This window comes from Macaca thibetana, chromosome 7 (genome assembly GCF_024542745.1).
Source record: "Macaca thibetana thibetana isolate TM-01 chromosome 7, ASM2454274v1, whole genome shotgun sequence".
Classification (NCBI taxonomy): domain Eukaryota; kingdom Metazoa; phylum Chordata; class Mammalia; order Primates; family Cercopithecidae; genus Macaca; species Macaca thibetana.
In genome coordinates, this window is record NC_065584.1 from 149372050 (window position 1) to 149394304 (window position 22255).

The 22255-nt window shown below is 49.2% G+C and overlaps 1 protein-coding gene across 3 annotated transcripts in view; it reads left to right on the plus strand.

The window, feature by feature from the left end:
- Nucleotides 1–12153: 12153 nt before the first annotated feature.
- Nucleotides 12154–22255, plus strand: part of ANKDD1A (ankyrin repeat and death domain containing 1A) — a 43520-nt gene continuing 33418 nt past the window's right edge. For 2 of the 3 annotated variants that reach the window (XM_050795957.1, XM_050795955.1), the window contains exons 1-2: nucleotides 15372–16398; nucleotides 17889–17987. In XM_050795957.1, coding sequence (XP_050651914.1) covers nucleotides 16204–16398; nucleotides 17889–17987 — 294 coding nt within the window. In that variant the 5' untranslated portion in view covers nucleotides 15372–16203. Of the gene's footprint in view, nucleotides 12453–15371; nucleotides 16399–17888; nucleotides 17988–22255 lie in introns of those variants that run through there. The other variant, XM_050795956.1, reaches the window with a different exon arrangement.

The following is a 22255-nucleotide window of genomic DNA, read 5'->3' on the forward strand; positions in this document are numbered from 1 at the left end:
AAAAGCCTTTGGTGGCCAACTGGGCCCCTGCCTGGGGAAGGAGTGGGTTGATGCTGTAGACTGGGGTTCCAGGATTGGAGAGAAGCCAGCAGAGCCCCAGCTGGGAAGGAAGGAGAGCCTGCAGGGCTGTGCCCACAGCAGCCTGCCATTCCTGTGGCTCCCACAGCAGATCCCTGCTCCAAGGCTGTGACTTTGAGACCAGTAGGATTTTCCTTGGCAAATGCATCACTCTGCTCGGTCTCTCCAACAAGGCACCACTATGTGAAATCTCCTACCACATGAATTAGCTCTTTGAAGGCACATCTGGTGCCTTTCCTGGGCCTCTAAGGAATGTTTTCTTCAAGGAGTCCTGGACTCACCCTGCAATGGAAAGTCCAGGAGTTGTAGTGTTGGGGGCTGTGTTCTGAGTCTCCCTGACAAGGCCTTGGGTTCCCAGGTACAGAGCATTGTGGGGCTTGTCTGACCCCAGGGGCTGCCCTTGGTTTACTCTTGGGCTCCTTCCTTCAAAGGTGCCCAGGAATGCTGGGGACTTCCTGAGATGGCACCATCATCCCCTCACTAAGACTCGATGTCCTGTGGGAGTGAAGACTCAAAACAATGCAAGGCCCAGCCTTGTACTCCAATTGTAAGGTTGTGCATTTTCTTTAATAGATCTATAAACTGAAAGTGATTTAAATAAAAACAATAGAATTTGAGGAGGGTGCCTTGGAAAATAATATTAATTTTAATCTGGAAAAATAAACATTCGAGACTAGCAGGAAAATTCTGAAAAACAACAGGAACATACTACATAAAATCTGGAGTCTCACTCTGTCGCCAGGTTGGAGTACAGTGGTGTGATCTCCACTCACTACAACATCCACCTCCTGGGTCTAAGCGATTCTCGTGCCTCAGCCTCCTGAGTAGCTGGGATTACAGGCATGCGCCACCACACCCAGCTAAATTTTGTATTTTTAGTAGAGACGGGGTTTCACCATGTTGGCCAAAATGGTCTCGATCTCCTTACCTCGTGATCCATCCGCCTTGGCCTCCCAAAGTGCTTCGATTACAGGCGTGGGCCACTGTGCCCAGACAAAATCCAGAAATCTTAAAGTAAAAGGTTGATAATTTGAACCTGTAAAAATTTAAAACCTAAATTGAGAAAACTGTCAAAAAAACAAAGTCAAAAGGCCACACACTGTGGAAAACTATTTGTAACATAATATCAGATAAAAGCTACTCAGGAGGCTGAGGCAGGGGAATTGCTTGAACCCGGGAGGCAGAGGTTACGGTGAGCCGAGATCGTGCCACTGCACTCCAGCGTGGCAACAGAGCAAGACCCTGTCGCCAAAAAAAAAAAAAAAAAAAAAAAAAAAAGGCTACTCTTTTTAATATGTACATTTTATAAATCAATATAAAAAAGTCTGACCAAATTTCAAAATGGGTAAAGTATATAGACAGATAATTCACAAGAAAAAATAAAATTCAATGAACAGCGAATACATGAAAAGATACTTACCTTCACTCATAATTAAAGAAATGCATGAAAAAATAGCAATGAAATACAGTACCATTTTCAGCTGCTAGATCAGCATGAATTGAAGTGTTTTACAATGTATGGTGTTGGTGAGGGTGTGGGGAAAGACAATCTAGTGCATCGTTGGTGGGAATGTAAATTGACCACTATTTTGGAGGGCAATTTGGAAATAACTATTATGGTAGAGTGAAAGTGGTCACAAGTTCTCTAATGTGCCTTCCATGGAGAGGTGGGGTCTATGTCCCCTTTTCTTGAATTTGGGTTGGACCGTGAATTCCCTGGTCAATAAAATACAGCAAGTGATACTGTCCCAGTTGCAAGTGTATCCCTTAGATTGTCCAGCAGGTTCCATATCGTCCCTCTTGGAAGCCAACTACCTGGTTACCTGACCTGCATTATCTGATGTTCAATGCTATGAAAAGCCCAAACCATGAGAGGAATCCCTACAGGATATGACACCACATGTTTAAAGAGCAGTCAAGGAGCACTGAGGCTCCAGTGATGTGAGTGATGAAGCTACCTTGGAAGAGAATCACAGATGAACCATTGGCTGAGCCCTTCCCAAATCCCTGACCCACAAAATCATGAACCATATAAAATGTTTTTTTTTTTGAGACCAAGTCTCACTCTGTTGCCCAGGCTGGAGTGCAGTGGTGCAATCTCCGCTCACTGCGACCTACGGCTCCCTGGTTCAAGTGATTCTCCTGCCTCAGCCTTCTGAGTAGCTGGGATTACAGGTGTACACCACCACACCCAGCTAATTTTTGTATTTTTAGTAGAGATGGGGTTTCACCATGTTGGCCAGGATGGTCTTGATCTCCTGACCTCGTGTTCTGCCTGCCTTGGCCTCCTGAAGTGCTGGGATTACAGGCTTGAGCCACCATACGTGGCCAAAATGGTTGTTTTTGAGCACTAAATTTTGAGATAGTTAGTTATATAGCAATAGATATCTGGAACACCTATTCAAATTTAAATTTACCCATTGATCCAGCAATTGCAGTCTTATGAATCTAAGCTACTGAAATAGTTGTACAGGTGCACAAAAACACACACACAAAGTTAATTGCAGCACTGTTTATAATAGCACAAGACTGGAAATAATCTCTATGTCTATCATTAGGGTGATGGCTAAATGAATTCTCATATATTTAGCTAATGATATACAGTATGCCAGCTGAAATTCTGAGACAAGGAAAAGTCCCATTTGAGGTCCTGTGAGTCTAGGGTGATATAACACAGTGGTTAAGGGGAGAGAACCTGGCTTCGCCATTTACTATCTGTATGACTTTGGGAAAATCACCTGTCTATACCACAATTTCCTCATCTGTAAGATGTGGAGGATAATCATAGTACCTACTTCAGAGGGCTGTGGTGAAAAATATGACAATATGATATATATCTGTGCTGTATTTATTTTGAAGTTTTTTTTTTTTTTTTTTTTGAGATGGAGTCTTGCTTTGTCAGGCTGGAGAGCAGTGGTATGATCTCGGCTCACTGCAACCTCCTCTTCCTGGGTTCAAGCCATTCTCCTGCATCAGCCTCCCCAGTAGCTGAGAATACAGGCACACACCACCATGCCCAGCTAATTTTTGTGTTTTTAGTAGAGATGGGGTTTCACCATGTTGGCCAGCCTGGTCTTGAACTCCTGACCTCGTGATCCACCCACCTTGGCCTCCCAAAGTGCTGGGATTACAGGTGTGAGCCACCGCATCTGGCTGTATTTTGTAGATTTGAAGGGCTTGGAATTTTAAATTGAGCTGGACCAGGCTTTTAATATCCTAAAATGATTGTAAAGCACAGTATCTGCCAGATTGTCATCTGGGGACAGGAAGGGAAATTTGACTGATAAAGATGTAAAAGATGTAAAGAAAGGCCATGTGCAGTGGCTCACACATGTAATTCCAGCACTTTGGGAGGCCGAGGCAGGCGGATCACTTGAGGTCGGGAGTTTGAGACTAGCCTAACCAAAATGGAGAAACCCCATCTCTACTAAAAATACAAAATTAGCTGGGTGTGCTGGCACATGTCTATAATCCCAGGTATTTAGGAGACTGAGGCAGGAGAATAGCTTGAACCTGGGAGGTGGAGGTTGCGGTGAGTCGAGATCATGCACTCCAGCCTGGGCAACAAGAGCGAAACTCCAGCTCAAAAAAAAAAAAAAAAAAAAAAGTGAAAAAGTGACAATAGTGGCAGGAGAATGTTTTTAAAGAAATGGACTCGGCCGGACGTGGTGGCTCAAGCCTGTAATCCCAGCACTTTGGGAGGCCGAGACGGGCGGATCATGAGGTCAGGAGATCGAGACCATCCTGGCTAACATGGCGAAACCCCGTCTCTACAAAAATACAAAAAACTAGCCAGGTGAGGTGACGGCGCCTGTAGTCCCAGCTACTTGGGAGGCTGAGGCAGGAGAATGGCGTAAACCTGGGAGGCGGAGCTTGCAGTGAGCTGAGATCGCGCCACTGCACTCCAGCCTGGGTGACAGAGCGAGACTCCGTCTCTGAGACTCCGTCTCAAAAAAAAGAAAAAGAAATGGACTCATACTGTACTTCCTGTTCTGACCGTTGCTGTCTCTTAGAGATTCTTCCTACCTCAGCAAATACAGACCCACTCATTTCTTTTTAACAGCTGCTCAACATTGCATTGTATGATTTTATAATCATGCATCAAAATTTATTTTGTCATCCCCTATTGATGGCCCCTTGGGTTGTTTCCAGTTGTTTGCTATAGTTATGAAACAGATCGCAGTAGACATCCTTGCATCTTTATAATTACTGCAATTATTTCTATGGTGTAGATTCTTAGAAATGGAGTTGTTGGCATGAAAGGTATGTACATTTAAAAAATTCTGATAGCCATTGTCAAATTGTTTCAGTATCTGGTCCCATCTTTCCCTCCACTGCTCTTTGTTTTTATAACATTGCTGTCTATTTTTAATGTTGTTGTTGTTTTAAGATAAACTTTAGTATAATTTTGCCAAGTCTTATCAGGTTGCAGTTTTGAATGAGTACAAGGATGAATTAGCTACCACATCTGCCTTGGAAAGTTCACAGTTGGCCAGGTGCTGTGGCTCACGCCTGTAACCCCAACACTTTGGGAGGCTGAGGTGAGAGGATTGTTTGAGCCCAGGAGTTCAAGACCAGCCTGGGCAACATAGGGAAACCTCATTTCTGGAAAAAAAAAAAAAAAAAAAATTAGCTGTGCGTGTTGGCACATGCCTGTGGTTCCAGCTACCTGGGAGCCTGAGGTGGGAGGATCGCTTGAGCCCTGGAGATAAGGCTGTGATAAGCCATGATCTTGCCACTGTACTGCATTCCAGCCTGGGTGACACAGTGAGACCTTGTCTCAAAAATAAATAAATAAATAAAAAAGTTCACAGTCTGGCAGGGATTGGGGTCGGGAGGGTGCTTTAGTGGGAGCTGGAGGAGGGGGTGACAGCTGCAAAACAGTTACTTGCATCCAGGCCAGGGATACCATGGAAGGCTTGACCATGGGTTCTGGGAACCCTCAAGAAAGGGGCATTTTGAGTTTGGAGCAATCTGAGAGCCCTCTACAGAGGAGGTTTCATGCCTAGCCTTTGTAATGGTTACAGAGCACTTTCTGGAACAACAACTGATCGAATTCTCAAAATAACCCTTTGCATTTAGGTAGTGTTATTATCTCCACCTTCCAGATAGGAAACAAGTCTGGAGGATGAAGGTCTTGCCCGACTCCAGCCTCCCAGCTCTTAGGTGCCTTTTCCTTTTCTCTTTTCCTTGCTTCCCAAGCATCTCTCCCTGACCCCCAACCTCCTGTCCCCCAACCTGAGCTTCACTGGCTGGGCTGGCAGAGCCCTAGGCAGAGGACATGCTCAAGGACACTGCACATGGCTGTGCTGCCTTCTTACAGAGGACACACATCCGGTGCATTGGGCTTTCACAACAGGCTGGACCCTGTTCCTGCTCTGGGACCCAGATCACAGAAGCTGCCTCACCCCTCAACCCAACAACGCCAGGTCATCTCATCCTTTCTCCAGGCAAACACCTCTCTCCCTTCTGCCTGTTAACCTAAAAAAATCACGGGACCAGAAAACCAAATACTGCATGTTCTCACTTATAAGTGGAAGCTAAATGATGATAACTTATGGACACAAAGAAGGGAACAATAGACACTGGGGCCTACTAGAGGGTGGAAGATGGGAGGAGGGAGAGAATCAGGAAATATCAGTACTGGGTATTTGGCTTAGTACCTGGGTGATGAAATAATCTATACCACAAACCCCCATGACACAAGTTTACCTATGTAACAAACCTGCACATATAGCCCGGAACTTAAAACAAAAGTTAAAAAAATAAGTGCTGGGAGGCCGAGGTGGGTGGATCACGAGGTCAGGAGATTGAGACCATCCTGGCTAACATGGTGAAACCCCATCTCTACTAAATATATATATAAAATTAGCCGGGTGTGGTGGCGGATGCCTGTAATCCCAGCTACTCGGGAGGCTGAGGCAGGAGAATCGCGTGAACCCGGGAAGCCGGAGCTTGCAGTGAGCCAAGATCGCGCCACTGCACTCCAACCTGGGAGACAGATCAAGACTCCGTCTAAAAAAAAATAATAAAATAAAATAAAATAAAGACCTTTTCAAGTTCATTTGGGTTAAATATTGCCCCCTTCCTGCAGCTTTTTAAAATGCGCATTCCTCTAACGGGAATCCATAGTAATTCCCTACTTTCTTTGCGAAGGTTGTTGCATCTTTTCCCTCTTTAGAAAGGCCCGAGGCTGTCTGGGAATTAAACTGCCACTTAACCCCACATTTACTTACATCTTTACCACCGCGTCTCTTCCTCTCTCACCCCGTCTCCATGGCCCAAGTCTTTAGCCTGGCATTCACGTACCCTTACTGGCAATCTTGGGGGAAGCCTCAGAAAATAGTACAGCAGAAAGCCCAGCGTGGAGGAGCCAGTTGGGAAACTCAGCATGTGGGCACTCTGCCTCTCTGCGCGGAGCCTCCCCTGTCATCGGCGGATCCAGCCCATCTCAGGTTAGACTACAGTCTGTAACCCCTAGCCTCTAACTCCTCGCGCCCCTCTGGCCTCCGTCACTGTCGTGCCTGTCGTGGGGACAGATGGGAGGGAATTATGGTACTTATGGTTGCTCTTCGCCGGCTCTTGCTCCCCCGCGTGTCGATAAGCGAAACTGCAGCGAGGCCCAGAGTCCTCTGCCCACTCCCCTCGGAGTTCAGGGAGAACGCTAAGGGCAACAAGCCAGGCTCAGGGAAACCGGGCGCCCATACGCTCCTAGTCCCTCTCACCTGGATCTTCTGCGTCAGGTCACATGCTTGCGCTAGTTTTTCTTTTGTTTCTTTAATTCTTTTTTGTAGAGACAGTGGGTGTGTGTGGGGGGTGGGGGGGTGGGGCTCACCATTTTGCCCAGGCTGGTCTCGAACTCCTGGGCTCAAGCGATCCACGTGCCTTGGCCTTCCAAAGTGCTGGGACTACAGAAGTGAGCCACCACGCCCAGCCTGTTTGCGCTGTTTTCTGAGGCTTTCCGCCAAATTGCTTTCTTTCCTGGAGAGAAAGTCACCCCCTAGAATTGGGGTGTCCCAGCGGACTTGCTGGGTGGTTGAACTGAAGGATGTCCTCCAACCTCACCTTCAGCCGTGGCCTGGCTGGGGACCCAGCACGTGGTTCAACGCCATGGGAATCACCGGTTTCTCCTTTGGAGAGAGTCACACTTGGAGAGGCCATTCTCAACTCTCCACAGCTTGCTGTGTGTCCCTGAGTGAAGTATTAACCTCTGTGAACCTCACGTGCCTCCTCTGTAAAGTGGAGCTTCCATATTCTAGCATTTGCCTCATAGAATTGTCAGTATGATTACATGGGCTAGTACAGGTTGCAGGTGGAGAGCCAGAGGATAATCACCACCACCACACTAGGGCACTCACTGTGTGCCTAGGCCTAGGCATTTTGAAATAACCCTATTAAAAAAGGATCATCCGGCTGGGTGCGTTGGCTCATGCCTGTAATCCCAGCACTTTGGGAGGCCGAGGCGGGCAGATCACGAGGTCAGGAGATTGAGATCACCCTGGCTAACACGGTGAAGCCCCGTCTCTACTAAAAATACAAAAAAATTAGCCGGGCGTGGTGGCGGGCGCCTGTAGTCCCAGCTTCTTGGGAGGCTGAGGCAGGAGAATGGCGTAAACCTGGGAGGCTGCGGAGCTTGCAGTGAGCCGAGATTGCGCCACTGCACTCCAGCCTGGGCCACAGAGCGACGCCGTCTCAAAAAATAAATAAATAAATAAATAAAGGATCATCCACAGATAAATAAATTGAAGGTCAGAGAGATTTAGTGATTGCATGGGGTCACACAGCAGAGCTAGGACTGGACTCAGAAAGACATGGATACACAAGTGCTGGGAGATGTGGGTGGAGTCTAAGGTCTGTGAGTTTACAGCAGGGGTCCCCAACCCAGTTGCGGGACCAGTGCGGGTTTGTGGCCTGTTAGGAACGGGGCTGCACAGCAGGAGGTGAGCAGCAGGCATTACCGTCTGAGCTCTGCCTCTTGTCAGATCAGCAGAGGCATTAGATTCTCATGGGAGCGGGAACCCTATTGTCCCCACATGCAATAGATTGCTGCACTCCTTATGAAAATCTAATGCCTGATGAACTGAGGTGGAACAGTCTCATCCTGAAACCATTCCAGTGGCCCCACTCCAACCCATGGAAAAACTGTCTTCCAGGAAACTGGTCCATGGTGCTAAAAAGATTGGAAACTGCTGGTTTAGAGGGTACCCAGGGGCCTGAAAAATAACCTGGCCCTGCCTCCCTTTGGTTAATGCTTTCTTCCTCTAATGGATTATTCATCACCTCTCAATCCAATGCTTGAGGGGTCAGGGACCTAAAAGACCATCCAGGCCTATTTCCATGTGGAGAGAGGGAAGGGACTTGTCCAGTTCCACAGCTGGGCAGCACAGATCTGGATTGGAGCTCAGGTCTCCTAGTCCTGTGCTCCTGCTGCTCCTTCCCCCACTGGGTGAGCAGTTCTGCAGGGGGCTGCCACTCCTATCCACAATCAAACTGCCCGCTCAGTCGGAGCACCTCTCCAGGAGCTGCCCACTGGCTACCCCTGACCCCACTTGGCTGGGGACTTCTGCTACCCCCTCCCTCCTCTCAAGCAGCTGATTGGTCTAAGCAGAGAGGAAACCAGTGCCATTCTGGCTCCCAAGTGCTGATGCAAGACCAGCAACTATTTACTACTCGTGTGTGTGTGTGTGTGTGTGTGTGGTGTGTGTGTGTGTATATTTTTTTCTTTTGTTAGAAAAGGGCTAGCACAGTATATAACAAGTGATTTATGGTGGCGTCTTCCAGTAGATTTATTGTATTTGTTCCTTCTTTGTATTTATTTATTTATTTATTTATTTATTTATTTATTTATTTATTTTTGAGACGGAGTCTCGCTCTGTCGCCCAGGCTGGAATGCAGTGGCCCCATCTTGGCTCACTGCAAGCTCCGCCTCCCAGATTCACACCATTCTCCTGCCTCAGCCTCCTGAGTAGCTGGGACTATAGGCACCCACCACCACACCCGGCTAATTTTATATATATATATATTTAGTAGAGATGGGGTTTCACCATGTTAGCCAGGATGGTCTCGATCTCCTGACCTCGTGATCCACCCACCTTGGCCTCCCAAAGTGCTGGGATTACAGGCATGAACCACTGGGCCTGGCCCCTTCTTTATATTTTAAAATTTCTTTAGTAATGAACAAACATTAATAAGACAAGAAATAAAAAGCTGTTTTAAAATTTCTCTTAAGCAAAAGGCCAACAATCATTTTTAAAATGAGCGGGATAAGAACAGATTGTTCTCAGGAAAAAAAAAAAAAAAAAAAAACGGCTCTTAAACATAGAAACAGATAACCAACTTTGCTTGAAATGATAGAAATGCAAACTAAGATTATAATTAATTACTATTTCTTATCAGATTGGGAAAAATCCAAGTTTTACAGCATGTTCTCCTTGGAAACAGGCACCCTCATATATTGGTAATGGAAATGCAAAATATTTCTGGACCTTATGGAGGAGAATTTGGCAATAGCTAGCAAAGTTACATGTGCATTTACCCTTTGACCAAGCAATCCCATTTATAAGAATAGATCCCATAAATGCACTGGTAAAAATACCAATTGATGCATGCATAAGATTGGTCATTGTAACTCTATTGTAATAATAAAAGTCTGGAAACAGGGCCAATGTCCATCAACAGGGAGTGGTTGAATAAGCCACCCAATGGAGGACTCTGAGGCTATACAAAGGACGCAGGAAGATCTTGACAGACTACTGCGGAGAGATCTCTGTAGCAGATTGTTCCCAGAATGAAAGCCAGAAGAATGTTCAGAACAGGCAAATCTATGGAGAAAGAAAGTAGATTTGTGGTTGCCTAGGGCTGTGTGTGGAGGGTTGGGGAGGGGAAACTGCATGGGAGGTGATAGCTAAAGGGTTGGGCTTTCTTTTCTGGGGTGATGAAAATATTAAAATTTAGTGGTGATAGTTATACAACTCTGAACAATACTGTACTAAAAACTATTGAATTATACACTTAAATGGGTGAATTTTAAGGGGGAGGGCAAAGTGAGAAGATGGTATATAGTATGCTACTGCAGTAAAGAGAGAATATATGATTAAATTAAACAATATAAGGGTAAGCATCAACAACACAAATGTTATTTTGTCAGTCAGGATGCAGTGAGGGAAGCAGAATCATGTTGAAGTTATGAGTTAGGGCATTGGTCCCCAATATTTTGGCACTAGGGTCCAGTTTTGTGGCAGACAATTTTTCTACAGGACTGGGAGGTGGGGGGATGGTTTGGGATAAAACCGTTCCCCCTCAGATGATCAAGCATTAGTTAGATTCTCATAAGAAGCATGCAACCTAGGTCAGGTGTGGTGGCTCATGCCTGTAATCCCAGGACTTTGGGAGGCTGAGGCGGGAGGATCATTTGAGGTCAGGAGTTCAAGGTCAGCCTGGCCAACATGGTGAAACCCCATCTCTACTAAAAATACAAAAATTAGCCACATGTGGTGGTGCACACCTGTAGTCCCAGCTACTTGGGAGACTGAGGCATGAAAATCGCTTGAGCCTGGGAGGCGGAGTTTGCAGTGAGCCGAGATTACGCTACTGCCTCCAGCTGGGGCAACACAGTAAGACTTTGTCTGAAAAAAAAAGAAAAAAAAAGAAAGAAAGAAAGAAAGAAAAAGGGGGAGTGGGGTGGCACAGTGGCTCACGCCTGTAATCCCAACACTTTGGGAGGTTGAGGTGGGTGGATGACCCAAGGGCAGGAGTTCAATACCAGCCTGACTAACATGGTGAAACCCCATCTCTACTAAAAATACAAAACTAGCCAGGTGTGGGGGCGAGCGCCTGTAATCCCCACTACCGGGGAGGCTGAGGCAGAAGAACTGCTTGAACCCGGGAGGTGGAGGTTGCAGTGAGCCAAGATCATGCCACTGCACTCCAGCCTAGAAGAAAGACTGAGACTGTCTCAGCAAAAAAAAAAAAAAAGGAATCATATATTTGATTATTATGTTGGAATTGTTATTTTGAGACCGTTTTGAGGGGTTGGCTCAGGGCTCATTAATTGCTAGCTGTTATCATTATGTTATTTTTCAAAGGCCATTGCAAATACTTCCTTCTTTAGGAAGCCTTCCTGAACGATATCTTAAGGACTAATGACTGAAAGATGCTCTTCCTCCTTTGATCCCCAAAGTAGTAACTACACCTATCATGGCTTTTCTGGCTTCTTGCCTTGGGATAGAGATGCCTGAGACCCCATTATCCCTAAATTCAAAGAAGCTGTAAATGCCTTTAAGGCAAAAAGGACATGGACATCCCCCAAGGGTCTGAAGTGCAACCCATTCTGGTGTATTTAATGGGTATCTTTTTGTTTCTATGTGTCTTTGCAAGTCTGTGTTGTTTGATGTAAATGCATTTGTAATATTTTTATTGATATTGTCATCTAGGTCCTATTTGGTTTGGTTATTTACTTTTTCTGCCTAGCACTAGGTGTTTAAATCCATGTTGCCACGAATACATGGGGTACCTTGCTTTGAGTGCTGCACAGCGTCACATTTTATCTATCCGCTCTCACAAGAAAGGGCGCTTAGATTGTCTCCAACTCCTAGCAACCATAGCAACACAGCAACCAACATCCTCCTACATGTCCCTTTATGGGCCTGCAAGAGAATTTCAGAGATCTATATCAAGGAGCTGGATTTTAGGGTTCTCCCATAATTTTCCTCATTACTGCCAGACTGTTTTCCAGATTGACAGCCACAGGCTACTCACGCCAGCTCGACAGCTCCATATTCTCCACCGACATTTGGCATTATTCAACTTTCTAATTTTTGCCAGTCTTAATGGGTGTAAGTGATATCTCATTGTCATCTTTCTGAACACTGAAAAATCTCTTCATATGCTTGCAGAGCTGCTGAGGTTGTGGTTCCTTAAACGCCAGCTCACATCCTGGGGTTTCTGCGCCTGAGGCGGCGGGCCCAAGGCTCATCCCTCCGAGTCCTGAGAGGCGCGAGGAGGGTGAGCCTGCTAGATGCCTTGTGCGCATCTATCTCCAGGGCTGGGGAGGCTGGGCGAACTCCTGGGGAGGAGACTGGGTCAGGGGCCCCTGCGGAACTCGGCGTGGTCCCGACCCGCAGGCTTCGGGCGCGGAGCAGTGGGCAGGTTAAGGGAGCAGGAGGAGGGACCTGCATCCTGGTCCGGTACTGGGGTGGCCGCTGCATCTGCGTTCCTAGAAGGCGGGGCGTGGGATCTGGCGGAGCGACCGCCCCCTCCTCTCGGCTCTCCGGGCCCAGCCCCAGCGGACGCGCACCTCGCACCCGGGCGCCAGCGCGCGCAGGGGCTGCGGAACGGCGGGATGCAGGAGGACCTGGCGTGGGAGACCGACGGCCGTGAGTTAGCCTGGCTGGGGAACGGGCAGGGGGGGCCGAGGCCGAGAGGACCCCCGCATCCGTTTGGGGAGTGTCAGGGGTGACGTTGTTGCCCTCCGAACGGCCACCTCTGACTTGGGTGTCTGTGTGGCTCCGAGCGGAATGGTTACCGGTCCGCGCAGCGGGCCAAGGGGACCTTGCCCGTGCATCTGGGACACGGGGGCGCCACCCGCCAGGTGAGCGGGGAGCAGCGGCTGAGAGGTTAGCTACAAATAATAAAGGTAATAGCGATCCTTGACTGCGTGCTGTACTTTGTGTGCCAGGCCTTGACCCAGGAGAGGCACGTCATTTGATCTTCGCTTCGGCCATTTGGGTAGGACATTACGTTATCTTCATTTTGCAGATGAGAAACTGAGGCACAGGGTGTTCAAATGAGTTGTTCAAGGTCACGCAGCCATTGGGTGGTAGAAGTGCTGAAAGCCCCAGCTCCCCCGGAATGCTGGGGCTGGATAGCGAGTGGAGACCGCATCGGATGGGGCACGCAGTCAGAGGGGAGGAGCCTGACTGGCCACAGGTGGGATAGGGGCAACTCTAAGCCTCCCTCAAGGAGTGCGCCCAGTGCCAGGGCCTCTAGGCCGGGCAGCAGCGTCTGTGTGGGCATCAGCTGGCCTGGGGCAGCTTTGGCTGCACTGTCTGGGAGAGGGGAGAGAAGGATTGTGTCGGTGTCTGCACTGTGAGTCCTTGATCCTGCAGCCTGGCCGAACCCCCACAGCTGAATCCCCGACAGCTGCCGGACAGCTGCCCCGGGGCTCTCCCTCAAATGCGCATAGTGCAGCTCACTGGATTCCTTTGAGACCCATAGTGTCCAAAATGCTGGCACACTGCATCTACTCAGCTGAGGAATGTGTTGGGGGTGGGAATGCTCAATCAAGATGCTAATTATTTCAGAGTAGGTACATGATTCTGTCTGGGGTGGAGGATCACTTGAGGGGGCCTGCGAAGAATGTGTAGCAATGGAGCATTGGTGTGTGTGGCAGAGAATTCTGGGCAGAGGACCCAGCATGGGCAAAGGCTCAGACAGCTCATTGGGTATTGGATGTGGGAGGTGGATGGAAGAGATGAGACAGAACTTGATTTCATTCTAACTTAACCTTCTGTGGCCTGGCAGTAGGTAGTGTCTGCTGGCTTCCCTCTGGGACTCCTGGCTGTTTGCAAATACAAACCAGGCCAATCGCCCTAAGCTGCAGATAAGACACAGGGTGCCAGTCAGGAAGGGACCTATACAGATCTCTTTCTTCACCCTCCCCCAATTTTACAATGGAAGAAACAGACCTACAAGGGGGATGTGGCTAGCCCAGGATGCTGCTGCTAGAAAGTGGTAGGGCAAGTACTAGAACCCAGGCTGCTGTAAGCTCACACCTGAAGAGGCAGCTCTCTTTGGCTACCAGAATTTGACCCTTCGCCTTGGAGGAATAATAGTGATGATGGTGATGGTGGTGGTGGTATGGTCATTATGTGCCAGATACTGTACCAGGGAGCTTTCATATCTCGATTCTAATCATTATATTAACCTTGTAAGGAAGCTCACGCTCCCGTTTTGCAGATGAGGAAACTGCCTAACACAGCTAGGAAGTGGTTCACCCAGAGTTGAACCCAGGACTGTGTGATTGCCTCCCGGGGTAGCAACTCTGAGGTCCACAGGTTGTATCCATGAGGCCCCAGAAAGCTCAAGATCCTCTTTCACATCTGGAGAAGTCTGTGTGGAATTTATCTAGAAAAGCAAACTGCATGGCAGGCCTGTCTCTCACCTCAGTGAATCTTAGCCTTCCCTACCAAGACACTCATCACCTGTCCCTGGATACACAAAGGGGCTGGGTTCAGACATTCATACCGGACCAAACATGAAAGCTGTGGGGTCACTTGCCCTGCAGTGACTATGCAAAGGGCCAGCAAATATTTGTCTGTGTTAGTATGTGTGAGCACTTTGGGAGAGGGGACAGGCATCTATTCGTATGGGGATTGTTGGTATCACTCATACAAGCAGATTTTTTTTTTGTTTCTGTTTTCTTTTTTCTTTTTTGTTTTTTTTTTGAGACAGAGTCTCGCTCTGTCACCCAGGCTGGAGTGCAGTGGCGTGATCTCAGCTCACTGCAACCTCCGCCTCCCGGGTTGAAGCAATTCTCCTGCCTCAGCCTCCTGAGTAGCTGGGACTACAGGTGTGCACCACCATGCCCAACTAATTTTTGTGTTTTTAGTACAGACCGGGTTTCACTGTGTTGGCCAGGATGGTCTTGATCTGCTGACCTCGTGATCCATCCACCTCAGCCTCCCAAAGAGCTGGGATTACAGGTGTGAGCCACCACGCCCGGCCTGTTTGTGTTTTCTTTTTAGAGACAGGGTCTCACTCTGTTGCCCAGGCTGGAGTGCAGAGGTGCAATTATAGTTCATTGGCAGCCTCAAACTCCCGGGCTCAAGCAATCTTCTTGCCTTAGCCTCCTGAGTAGCTGGGACTACAGGCATGTGCCACCACACCTGGCTAATTTTTTAAAAAACTTTTTTGTAGAGATGGGGGTTTTGCTTTGTAGCCCAGGCTGGTCTCGAACTCCTGGCTTCAAGCCATCCTCCTGCTTTGACCTCCCAAACTGCTGGGATTGTACGCATGAGCCGCCATGCCTGGTTCAGAAGCAGAGTTTTGTGGGTTCCTACTGTGCCCACCTTTGGGCCTGCTGTGAGCTGTGGGTGGATCAGGAAGGGTCAAGTGTGGCCAGGGCCTCCAAAATGCTTGGAGACTAGACATCCTCACAATTAAGAGCCGTCTGGATGACGGCAGCAAGGGGCTCCTGTAGGGATCATCTGGCCCTGGGTCCTCCTGGCTCAGACGCTAACCTGCAGTCTGACCCTGAGCCCACAGCTGTGTGTGACAGGGGTGGGCAGGGGGAGCTCTGAGGTTCCCTTTAATCTGAGACTCTGTGCTAAAGGTGCAGTGACGAGGGTGAGAGGAGCAGAGAGAAGAGAGAGACCACAATCGAGGTGGCCTCAGCGTGGGCAGGTGAAAGCTGGTTAGGATTTGGGCAAGAGGGGTTGGAAGAGGCTGGGTGCTGTGGCTCACACCCGTAATCCCAGCACTTTGGGAGGCCGAGGCAGGCTGATCACTTGAGGTCAGGAGTTGGGGACCAGCCCAGCCAACCTGGTGAAACCCTGTCTCTACCAAATACACAAAAATTAACCAGGTGTGGTAGCACACACTTGTAATCCCAGCTACTGAGGAGGCTGAGGTGGGAGAATCGCTTGAACCTGGGAGGCGGAGGTTGCAGTGAGACAAGATCATGCCACTGCACTCCAGTCTGGGCAACAGAGGGGTTGGAAGAAGGGGTGGAGGAGCAAGGAGATGGAAGGTACAGGAGTGGGGTAAATGTGCTTCTGGCCTCACCCGGCGCTGGCACGAAATAGGTGGCTCAGTAAATCCTGGCTGTTTTCTACACTAGACTGAAAAGGTGGTTACTGACTCCAGAGGGAGTTAATTTCATTTCCTTCCCCAAGAGCAGCTCTTGGGAGGGTACGTGAAACTTGGATAATGAGGCACACATTTAGGCTGCTGCAAATGGCTTTGCCCTGCTCTTCCGTCTTTGGGGTTTCACCACGTCCTGGTTGCGTGGCTGTGGGATGAGTTAATGAAGAAGAACAGCCTGTCTAGGGAGGACCCTGACCTTGAGAGGGAAGAGGGCTGTGCCGCTCTGCCCCCATTCCTAGCTGAAAGACCCCTGCCCCAGCAATGTCCAGGAGTGGGAACAGGCTGTTTACCTCTGGTGTCTGCAGTGTGGGGGATCCTCCCTCTCATCCTGCACCCCATTTTCTCCCCATAGTGCTTCCTCTGGAGAGGCAGCTCCACGAGGCCGCCCGCCAGAACAACGTCAGCAGGATGCAGGAGCTGATTGGGAGGAGGGTTAACACCAGGGCCAGAAACCACGTGCGTAATGAGCTTCTCTGAATCGGGGCACCTGGGATAGTGTCATGATAATGCCAGTACACAGGGGGAACAGTTCATCTGAGCTACAGGCAGTTAATACATTTGCATGTGTTAACTTGGAGGGAGGCTCAGGCTCTGTCCTCATGGCCTGCATTGTCTCGAGGAATCTAAGGAATCTAAGGCTTAGAGTGGTTGGACCCCCACCCAAGGTCAGGGTCAGGATTCCAAGCCAGGCTTGGCAATTCCAGAGGTCAAACTCTTAACTTCTGGGACCCATCTGAGAAGTTAGAGCCAGGAGGGCTAGGGTCAAAGGTCAGCAGCCAGAAGCTGGGAGATGGGCAAAAGAGGAGGACAGACATTACACAAAGCATCCCACAAACAATTCATTCTCTCTGTGATAAGTTGTCGTAACAGTGTGTGCAGGAGGGTCGGGAAAAGCCTCCCAAGGAGGTGGCTTTTTTTATTTTTTCTTTGAGACAGGACCTCACATCACCCAGGCTGGAGCGCAGTGGAACAATCACAGCTCACTGCAGCCTTGACCTTCCTGGGCTCAGTTGATCCTCCCACCTCAGCCTCCTGAGTAGCTGAGACTACAGGCACGCACCACCATGCCAGGCTAATTTTGTATTTTTTCTAGAGATAGGGGTCTTGCTATGTTGCCCAGGCTGGTCTCAAACTCCTGGACTCAAGCTATCCTCCCACCTCAGCCTCCCAAAGTGCTGGGATTACAGGCGTGGGCCACCTCACCCTCCCGGAAGTGGCATTTTTGAGGAGCCAGGTGAAGGACAGTATTCTAGGCAGAGAGAACAGTATGGGCAGAAACCCTGAGGAAGGAAGGAGCAGCTGGGCTCCAGAGAGGGGATGTGGCTTGCCTGAGACCACGCAGAAAACTAGTGCTTCCTTTCATTGTCCCCTTGTAAGCTGAAAACTACAGAGGGGAGAAGTGGGCACAGGGGCCACAGGCCAGCTTCCCCCAGGCCTGCTTGGATGGCATTTTGAACTGCCAGGGTGGTCTGAGAATGAGATGGTGCATCAGGCCCCTTCAGCCCCATTCTGAGAGAAGGAAGGGGACAGAACCCAGGGACTCCAGTGCCTCTCAGGGACTTGGAGGATAATCCTTGGCCACATGGGCTTTCCAGCAGGGGCAACAGCAGGAAAAGGCCTAGAGGTGGGAAGCTGCTTGGCATTTCTGAGAAGCAGGGGTGGGCAGCGCCAGACCATGCAGCGCCTCATCATCTCCAGGGTCAGGAGTTTATTCTGATAGCCATGAGAAACTAAAGAGTTTTAGATGGGGACAGATGGGTCCAGTCATTTTACTATGTTGGCTTTGGTTGCCATGCAGGAGAGGAGCATGTGGCAGAACGGGGGGGACCAGAGCCAGCAAAGACCCTTCCAGCCTGCAGACCAGCTGTCCTGGCGGAGGGTGTGGGAGGTGGTCCAGGCAGCCAGGTGGCAGCAGCACCTGACAAGTGTCATCTCCCTCCGGGCAGGTGGGCAGGGTGGCCTTGCACTGGGCTGCAGGTGCGGGACACGAGCAGGCTGTGCGTCTGCTTCTGGAGCACGAGGCTGCTGTGGACGAGGAGGATGCGGTAGGGGCCCTCACAGAGGCACGTCTGTGTGTGCGTGTCTGTCTGTCTGTCTGTCTGTCTCAGGGTGGTGGGGGGCACTGGAGATCTCGCTGGGTCTATGAGCCGGTTGCTGAGATTGCTGCTAATATGCAGACATTCAGGTGCAGAGTGGCAGGGAGTCAAAGGCTTCAGGTGCCAGGGACACTGCACTGGTTCCATGTTCCTCCTATACAGTAATGAAGAGCTCTCCACTTTCAAGGGTCTTTCAGTTCTCAGAGAGCCTTTTCAGTCCCTCATGAAAGCATGTGAACAGGGAGAGGGCTGTAGAACAGATAATTGGGTGGATTGATAGAGGCCTGATTAGCAAAAGCACCAGGAGGAAGGTCTCTCATGATATGCCACAGGGCTCTGCCCTGGCTAACACTTCAATCAAAGTCTTGGATAAAGACTAACAGTCTTAGTTAAACAATTGGCAGGCAGTGTGTTGCTGAGAGAGAGCACTGATGAGTAACGGGGTCTGTAAAATTATCTCTACAGGTTTGGGAAAAAGGCGGAATCTAATAATGACATTTGAAAGGGATACTCTTATGGCTTTGTCTACATTTAAATTTTAAAAAGTGCCTGGGCGCGATGACTCATGCCTGTAATCTCGGTACTTTGGGAGGCCAAGCAGGTAGATCACTTGAGCCCAGGAGTTTGAGACGAGCCTGGGCAACATGGCGAAACTCCGTCTCTACCAAAAAATACAAAAATTAGCCAGTCTTATAAACTGGTGTCTAAATAAATAAATAGGTAAAAATTTTAAAATAAAAAATAAAACCATAAACTTCCCTGCAGCGACTTAGTTGTCCATGAAAACAGTTTTCTAGGCCGGGCGCGGTGGCTCAAGCCTGTAATCCCAGCACTTTGGGAGGCCGAGACGGGCGGATCACGAGGTCAGGAGATCGAGACCATCCTGGCTAACACGGTGAAACCCCGTCTCTACTAAAAAAACAGAAAAAAAAACTAGCCGGGCAAGGTGACGGGCGCATGTAGTCCCAGCTACTAGCGAGGCTGAGGCAGGAGAATGGCGTGAACCCGGGAGGCGGAGCTTGCAGTGAGCTGAGATCCGGCCATTGCACTCCAGCCTGGGCGACAGAGCCAGACTCCGTCTCAAAAAAAAAAAAAAGAAAACAGTTTTCTTTGTTCCAGCTTCTCTCTGCTCCCAGGCCCTGCTGTGTGGGGGTTGAGTACTAGTTGGGGTTGAAGTGAGGCAGCAACCCTTACCTCCCCATTCCCCAATCCTGTCTCTTCCCTGTACCTGCTTAGGCCTCATTTAGGGATGCCTTTAGGAGCAGAACGTCTAGGATCCTTAGTCTGAGCTCCCTGGTGAAACACTAGAGGCTCTTGCATCAACTCTTTCTACCCACAAAGACCCCCACTAACACCACTATGCTGTCACTTGTTCCTTCGAGGGTTTAGTGAAAAAAGAAGCTATGAGGGAGAACAGTAAGAGGGGGCCCTTTTAGAAATCCTCCCGGTTGGCTGGACGCGGTGGCTCACACCAGTAATCCCAGCAGTTTGGGAGGCCGACGCAGGAGGAATCACCTGAGATCAGAAGTTCCAGACCAGCCTGGCCAACATGGTGAAACCCCGTCTCTACTAAAAATACAAAAATTAGCCAGGTATGGTGGCGCACTCCTGTGATCCCAGCTACTGGAGAGGCTGAGGCAGGAGAATCGCTTGAACCTGGGAGACGGAGGTTGCCGTAAACCTAGATTACAGCACTGCACTCCAACCTGGGTGACAGAGTGAGACTCCGTCACAAACAAACAAACAAACAAAAACCTCTCTGCTTCTTTTGCAAATGGCAATACGTAACATTTTGAAAAATAAGACAGCATGGTGGGCTTGCCTGCTGTAGTAATGGGGTTCAGGAGATACTGGAGAAAGGAAATCCTGTTGCTGGAGGAAGATCTCTAGTGATATGCCACAGGACTCTGGCTTGGATAGTTCCTAGGAACTATGTATGTGGGGAAAGCTGGTTTAGGACCGTGACATATCCCGGGGGTCCCCACTGTCAGGAGGCTCTGGCTCCCATGGCTGTCCCTCCCCCAGTCCTGAGCCTTTACCCTTTTTATTCCTGAGCGCCTGTGGACTTCTTCCTCTGGACTCTGCCGGTGCTTGTTCTTTTTCCTCCCTCCTGCAGCCAGCCCACAGTTGCTGATATTCTACCAGGCGCTGAGCTCTGAGCCAGTGCCGGGTCTCCTGGCCTCTTCAGCTCTAGTTAAGGCCAGATGTAGACCCTCATTTGGTTTTTTTTGTTTGTTTGTTTGTTTTTAAATTTTAAAAAATATGCCCCAATCTTGGATGATAGACCCTCATTTGAGGCTCTTTGCTGGGTCCAACACCTTCCCTAGGATTTCAGGAGGAAGAATTTAAATGCTTGTGGTCCTTGCTGTCTCTTACTTTTGGTCAACTTTTGGCATCCTCTTGAAATTTTGCAAATAGTCCTTTGATTCCACCCTGGCTTCATCCCAAACATGGTGCCTCTCCCTGGGACTCCATTCACAGAAGGCTTGTAGTGTGGGATGGCTTTCCAAACTGAGATATAGAGGGGACCTATATCACACACAAAAACAATGTAAAAATCCTAAAACCCCCTCTTTGACATTCTGTTCTTTAAAGGCCCTTGATTCTTTCCTTGCCTTGGGCCCAGCCTCTGCTCCCCTCCCTCTCTCCAGTGCTGTCCTTGTCTGCACCGCCCGCTTCCTGCCTCCAAATTCCCGCCTGTTTCTAAAGCAGAGCAGAGCAACTCTCTTTGGATGCTCGGGAGCCTGCTGATCAGTGAGTGCCCTCTGAGTTTCATCTTTTGCCTCAACCCTTTGTCAAGGCTTTTACCCAAACACAGTTCCCTCCCTAAGAGGAATTCTGGTGCCAGCCGCTAAGACCCCTTTTCTTGGTACCCCTCACAAAGGCTCCTGGTGGAGCCACACCCAAGGAGGCACTGCAAAAAACCATTCCCAGGATCTGGCTGGCTCTTGATGTATCCCCAGAGGTGAGTTTGGAGGCCTGGGGTTGCTCTTCACAGAGAAGAAAAGACTCCAGGGAGATGGGGGAAGTGTGGAACCCTACTGCAGTGGAGGTCACTGAAGGGGCTCTGGGGACCCTGGAGCACACACGGTGCAGATGTGGAGGAAGAGCACCCTGCAAACAGGCCTGGGGCTGCCCTGAGTGGAGGCACAGACATATTTTCAGTTGCTCCAGAGAGTTGGTGGGATGGAAATTGCAGGATTGCAGATTTCAACAGAGCTCGAGGAGGCATTTCTTCCTTTTCTTTTTTCTTTTTTTTTTTTTTTTGAGACGGAGTCTTGCTCTGTCACCCAGGCTGGAGTGCAGTGGCGCGATCTTCGCTTACTGCAAGCTCCGCCTGGAGGAGGCATTTCTAACAGAAGCCAGTGTTTGACTGTGCAGGGATGTCTCGTGAGGTGGTGTGGTGCTGCAGACTTAAGCTATCTGCTTTGAAGATATTTTATGGGATATTTATTTATTTATTTATTTATTTTTGAGACAGGCTCTCACTCCGTTGCCCAGGCTGGAGTGCAGCGGTGCAATTTTGGCTCACCGTAACCCTTGCCTCCCGGGTTCAAATGATCCTCTCACTTCAGTCTCTCAGGTGCCTGGGACCACAGGCACACACACCACCATGCCCAGCTAATTAATTTTTTTGTAGAGACAGGTCTCACTATGTTGCCCAGGCTGGTCTTGAACTCCTGGGCTCAAGCGATCCTCCCACCTTGGTCCCTCCCAAAATATTGAGGTTACAGGCCTGAGCCACCATGCCCAGCCTCTATGGGAGATTTAAACAGTCCATTCTTAAACACCAGTCCAGGAAAAGGTCTTCACCAGTCATAGCAAATCAGAAAACAGGGACAATGTATTTTTTATGAAGCTACATTTGTTTTTTGTCTTTGTTTGTTTGTTGGTTTTTGAGACAGGGTTTTGCTCTGTCACCAAGGCTGGAGTGCAGTGGTGCGATCACAGCTCATTGCAGCCTCTATCTCCTGGGCTCAAGCAATCCTCCCACCTCAGCCTCCTGAGTAGCTGGGACCACAGGAGTGTGCCTCCATGCCTGGCTTATTTTTAAAAAATGTCTGTAGAGATGGGGGTCCCCCTATTTTGCCCATTCTGGTTTCAAACTCCTGGGCTCAAGTGATCCTCATCTCAAAGTGTTGGGATTACAGGCGTGAACCACCATGCCCAGTTATGAAGCTTTATTTGCCAAGAATATATTCTAAGATTGGTTCCTT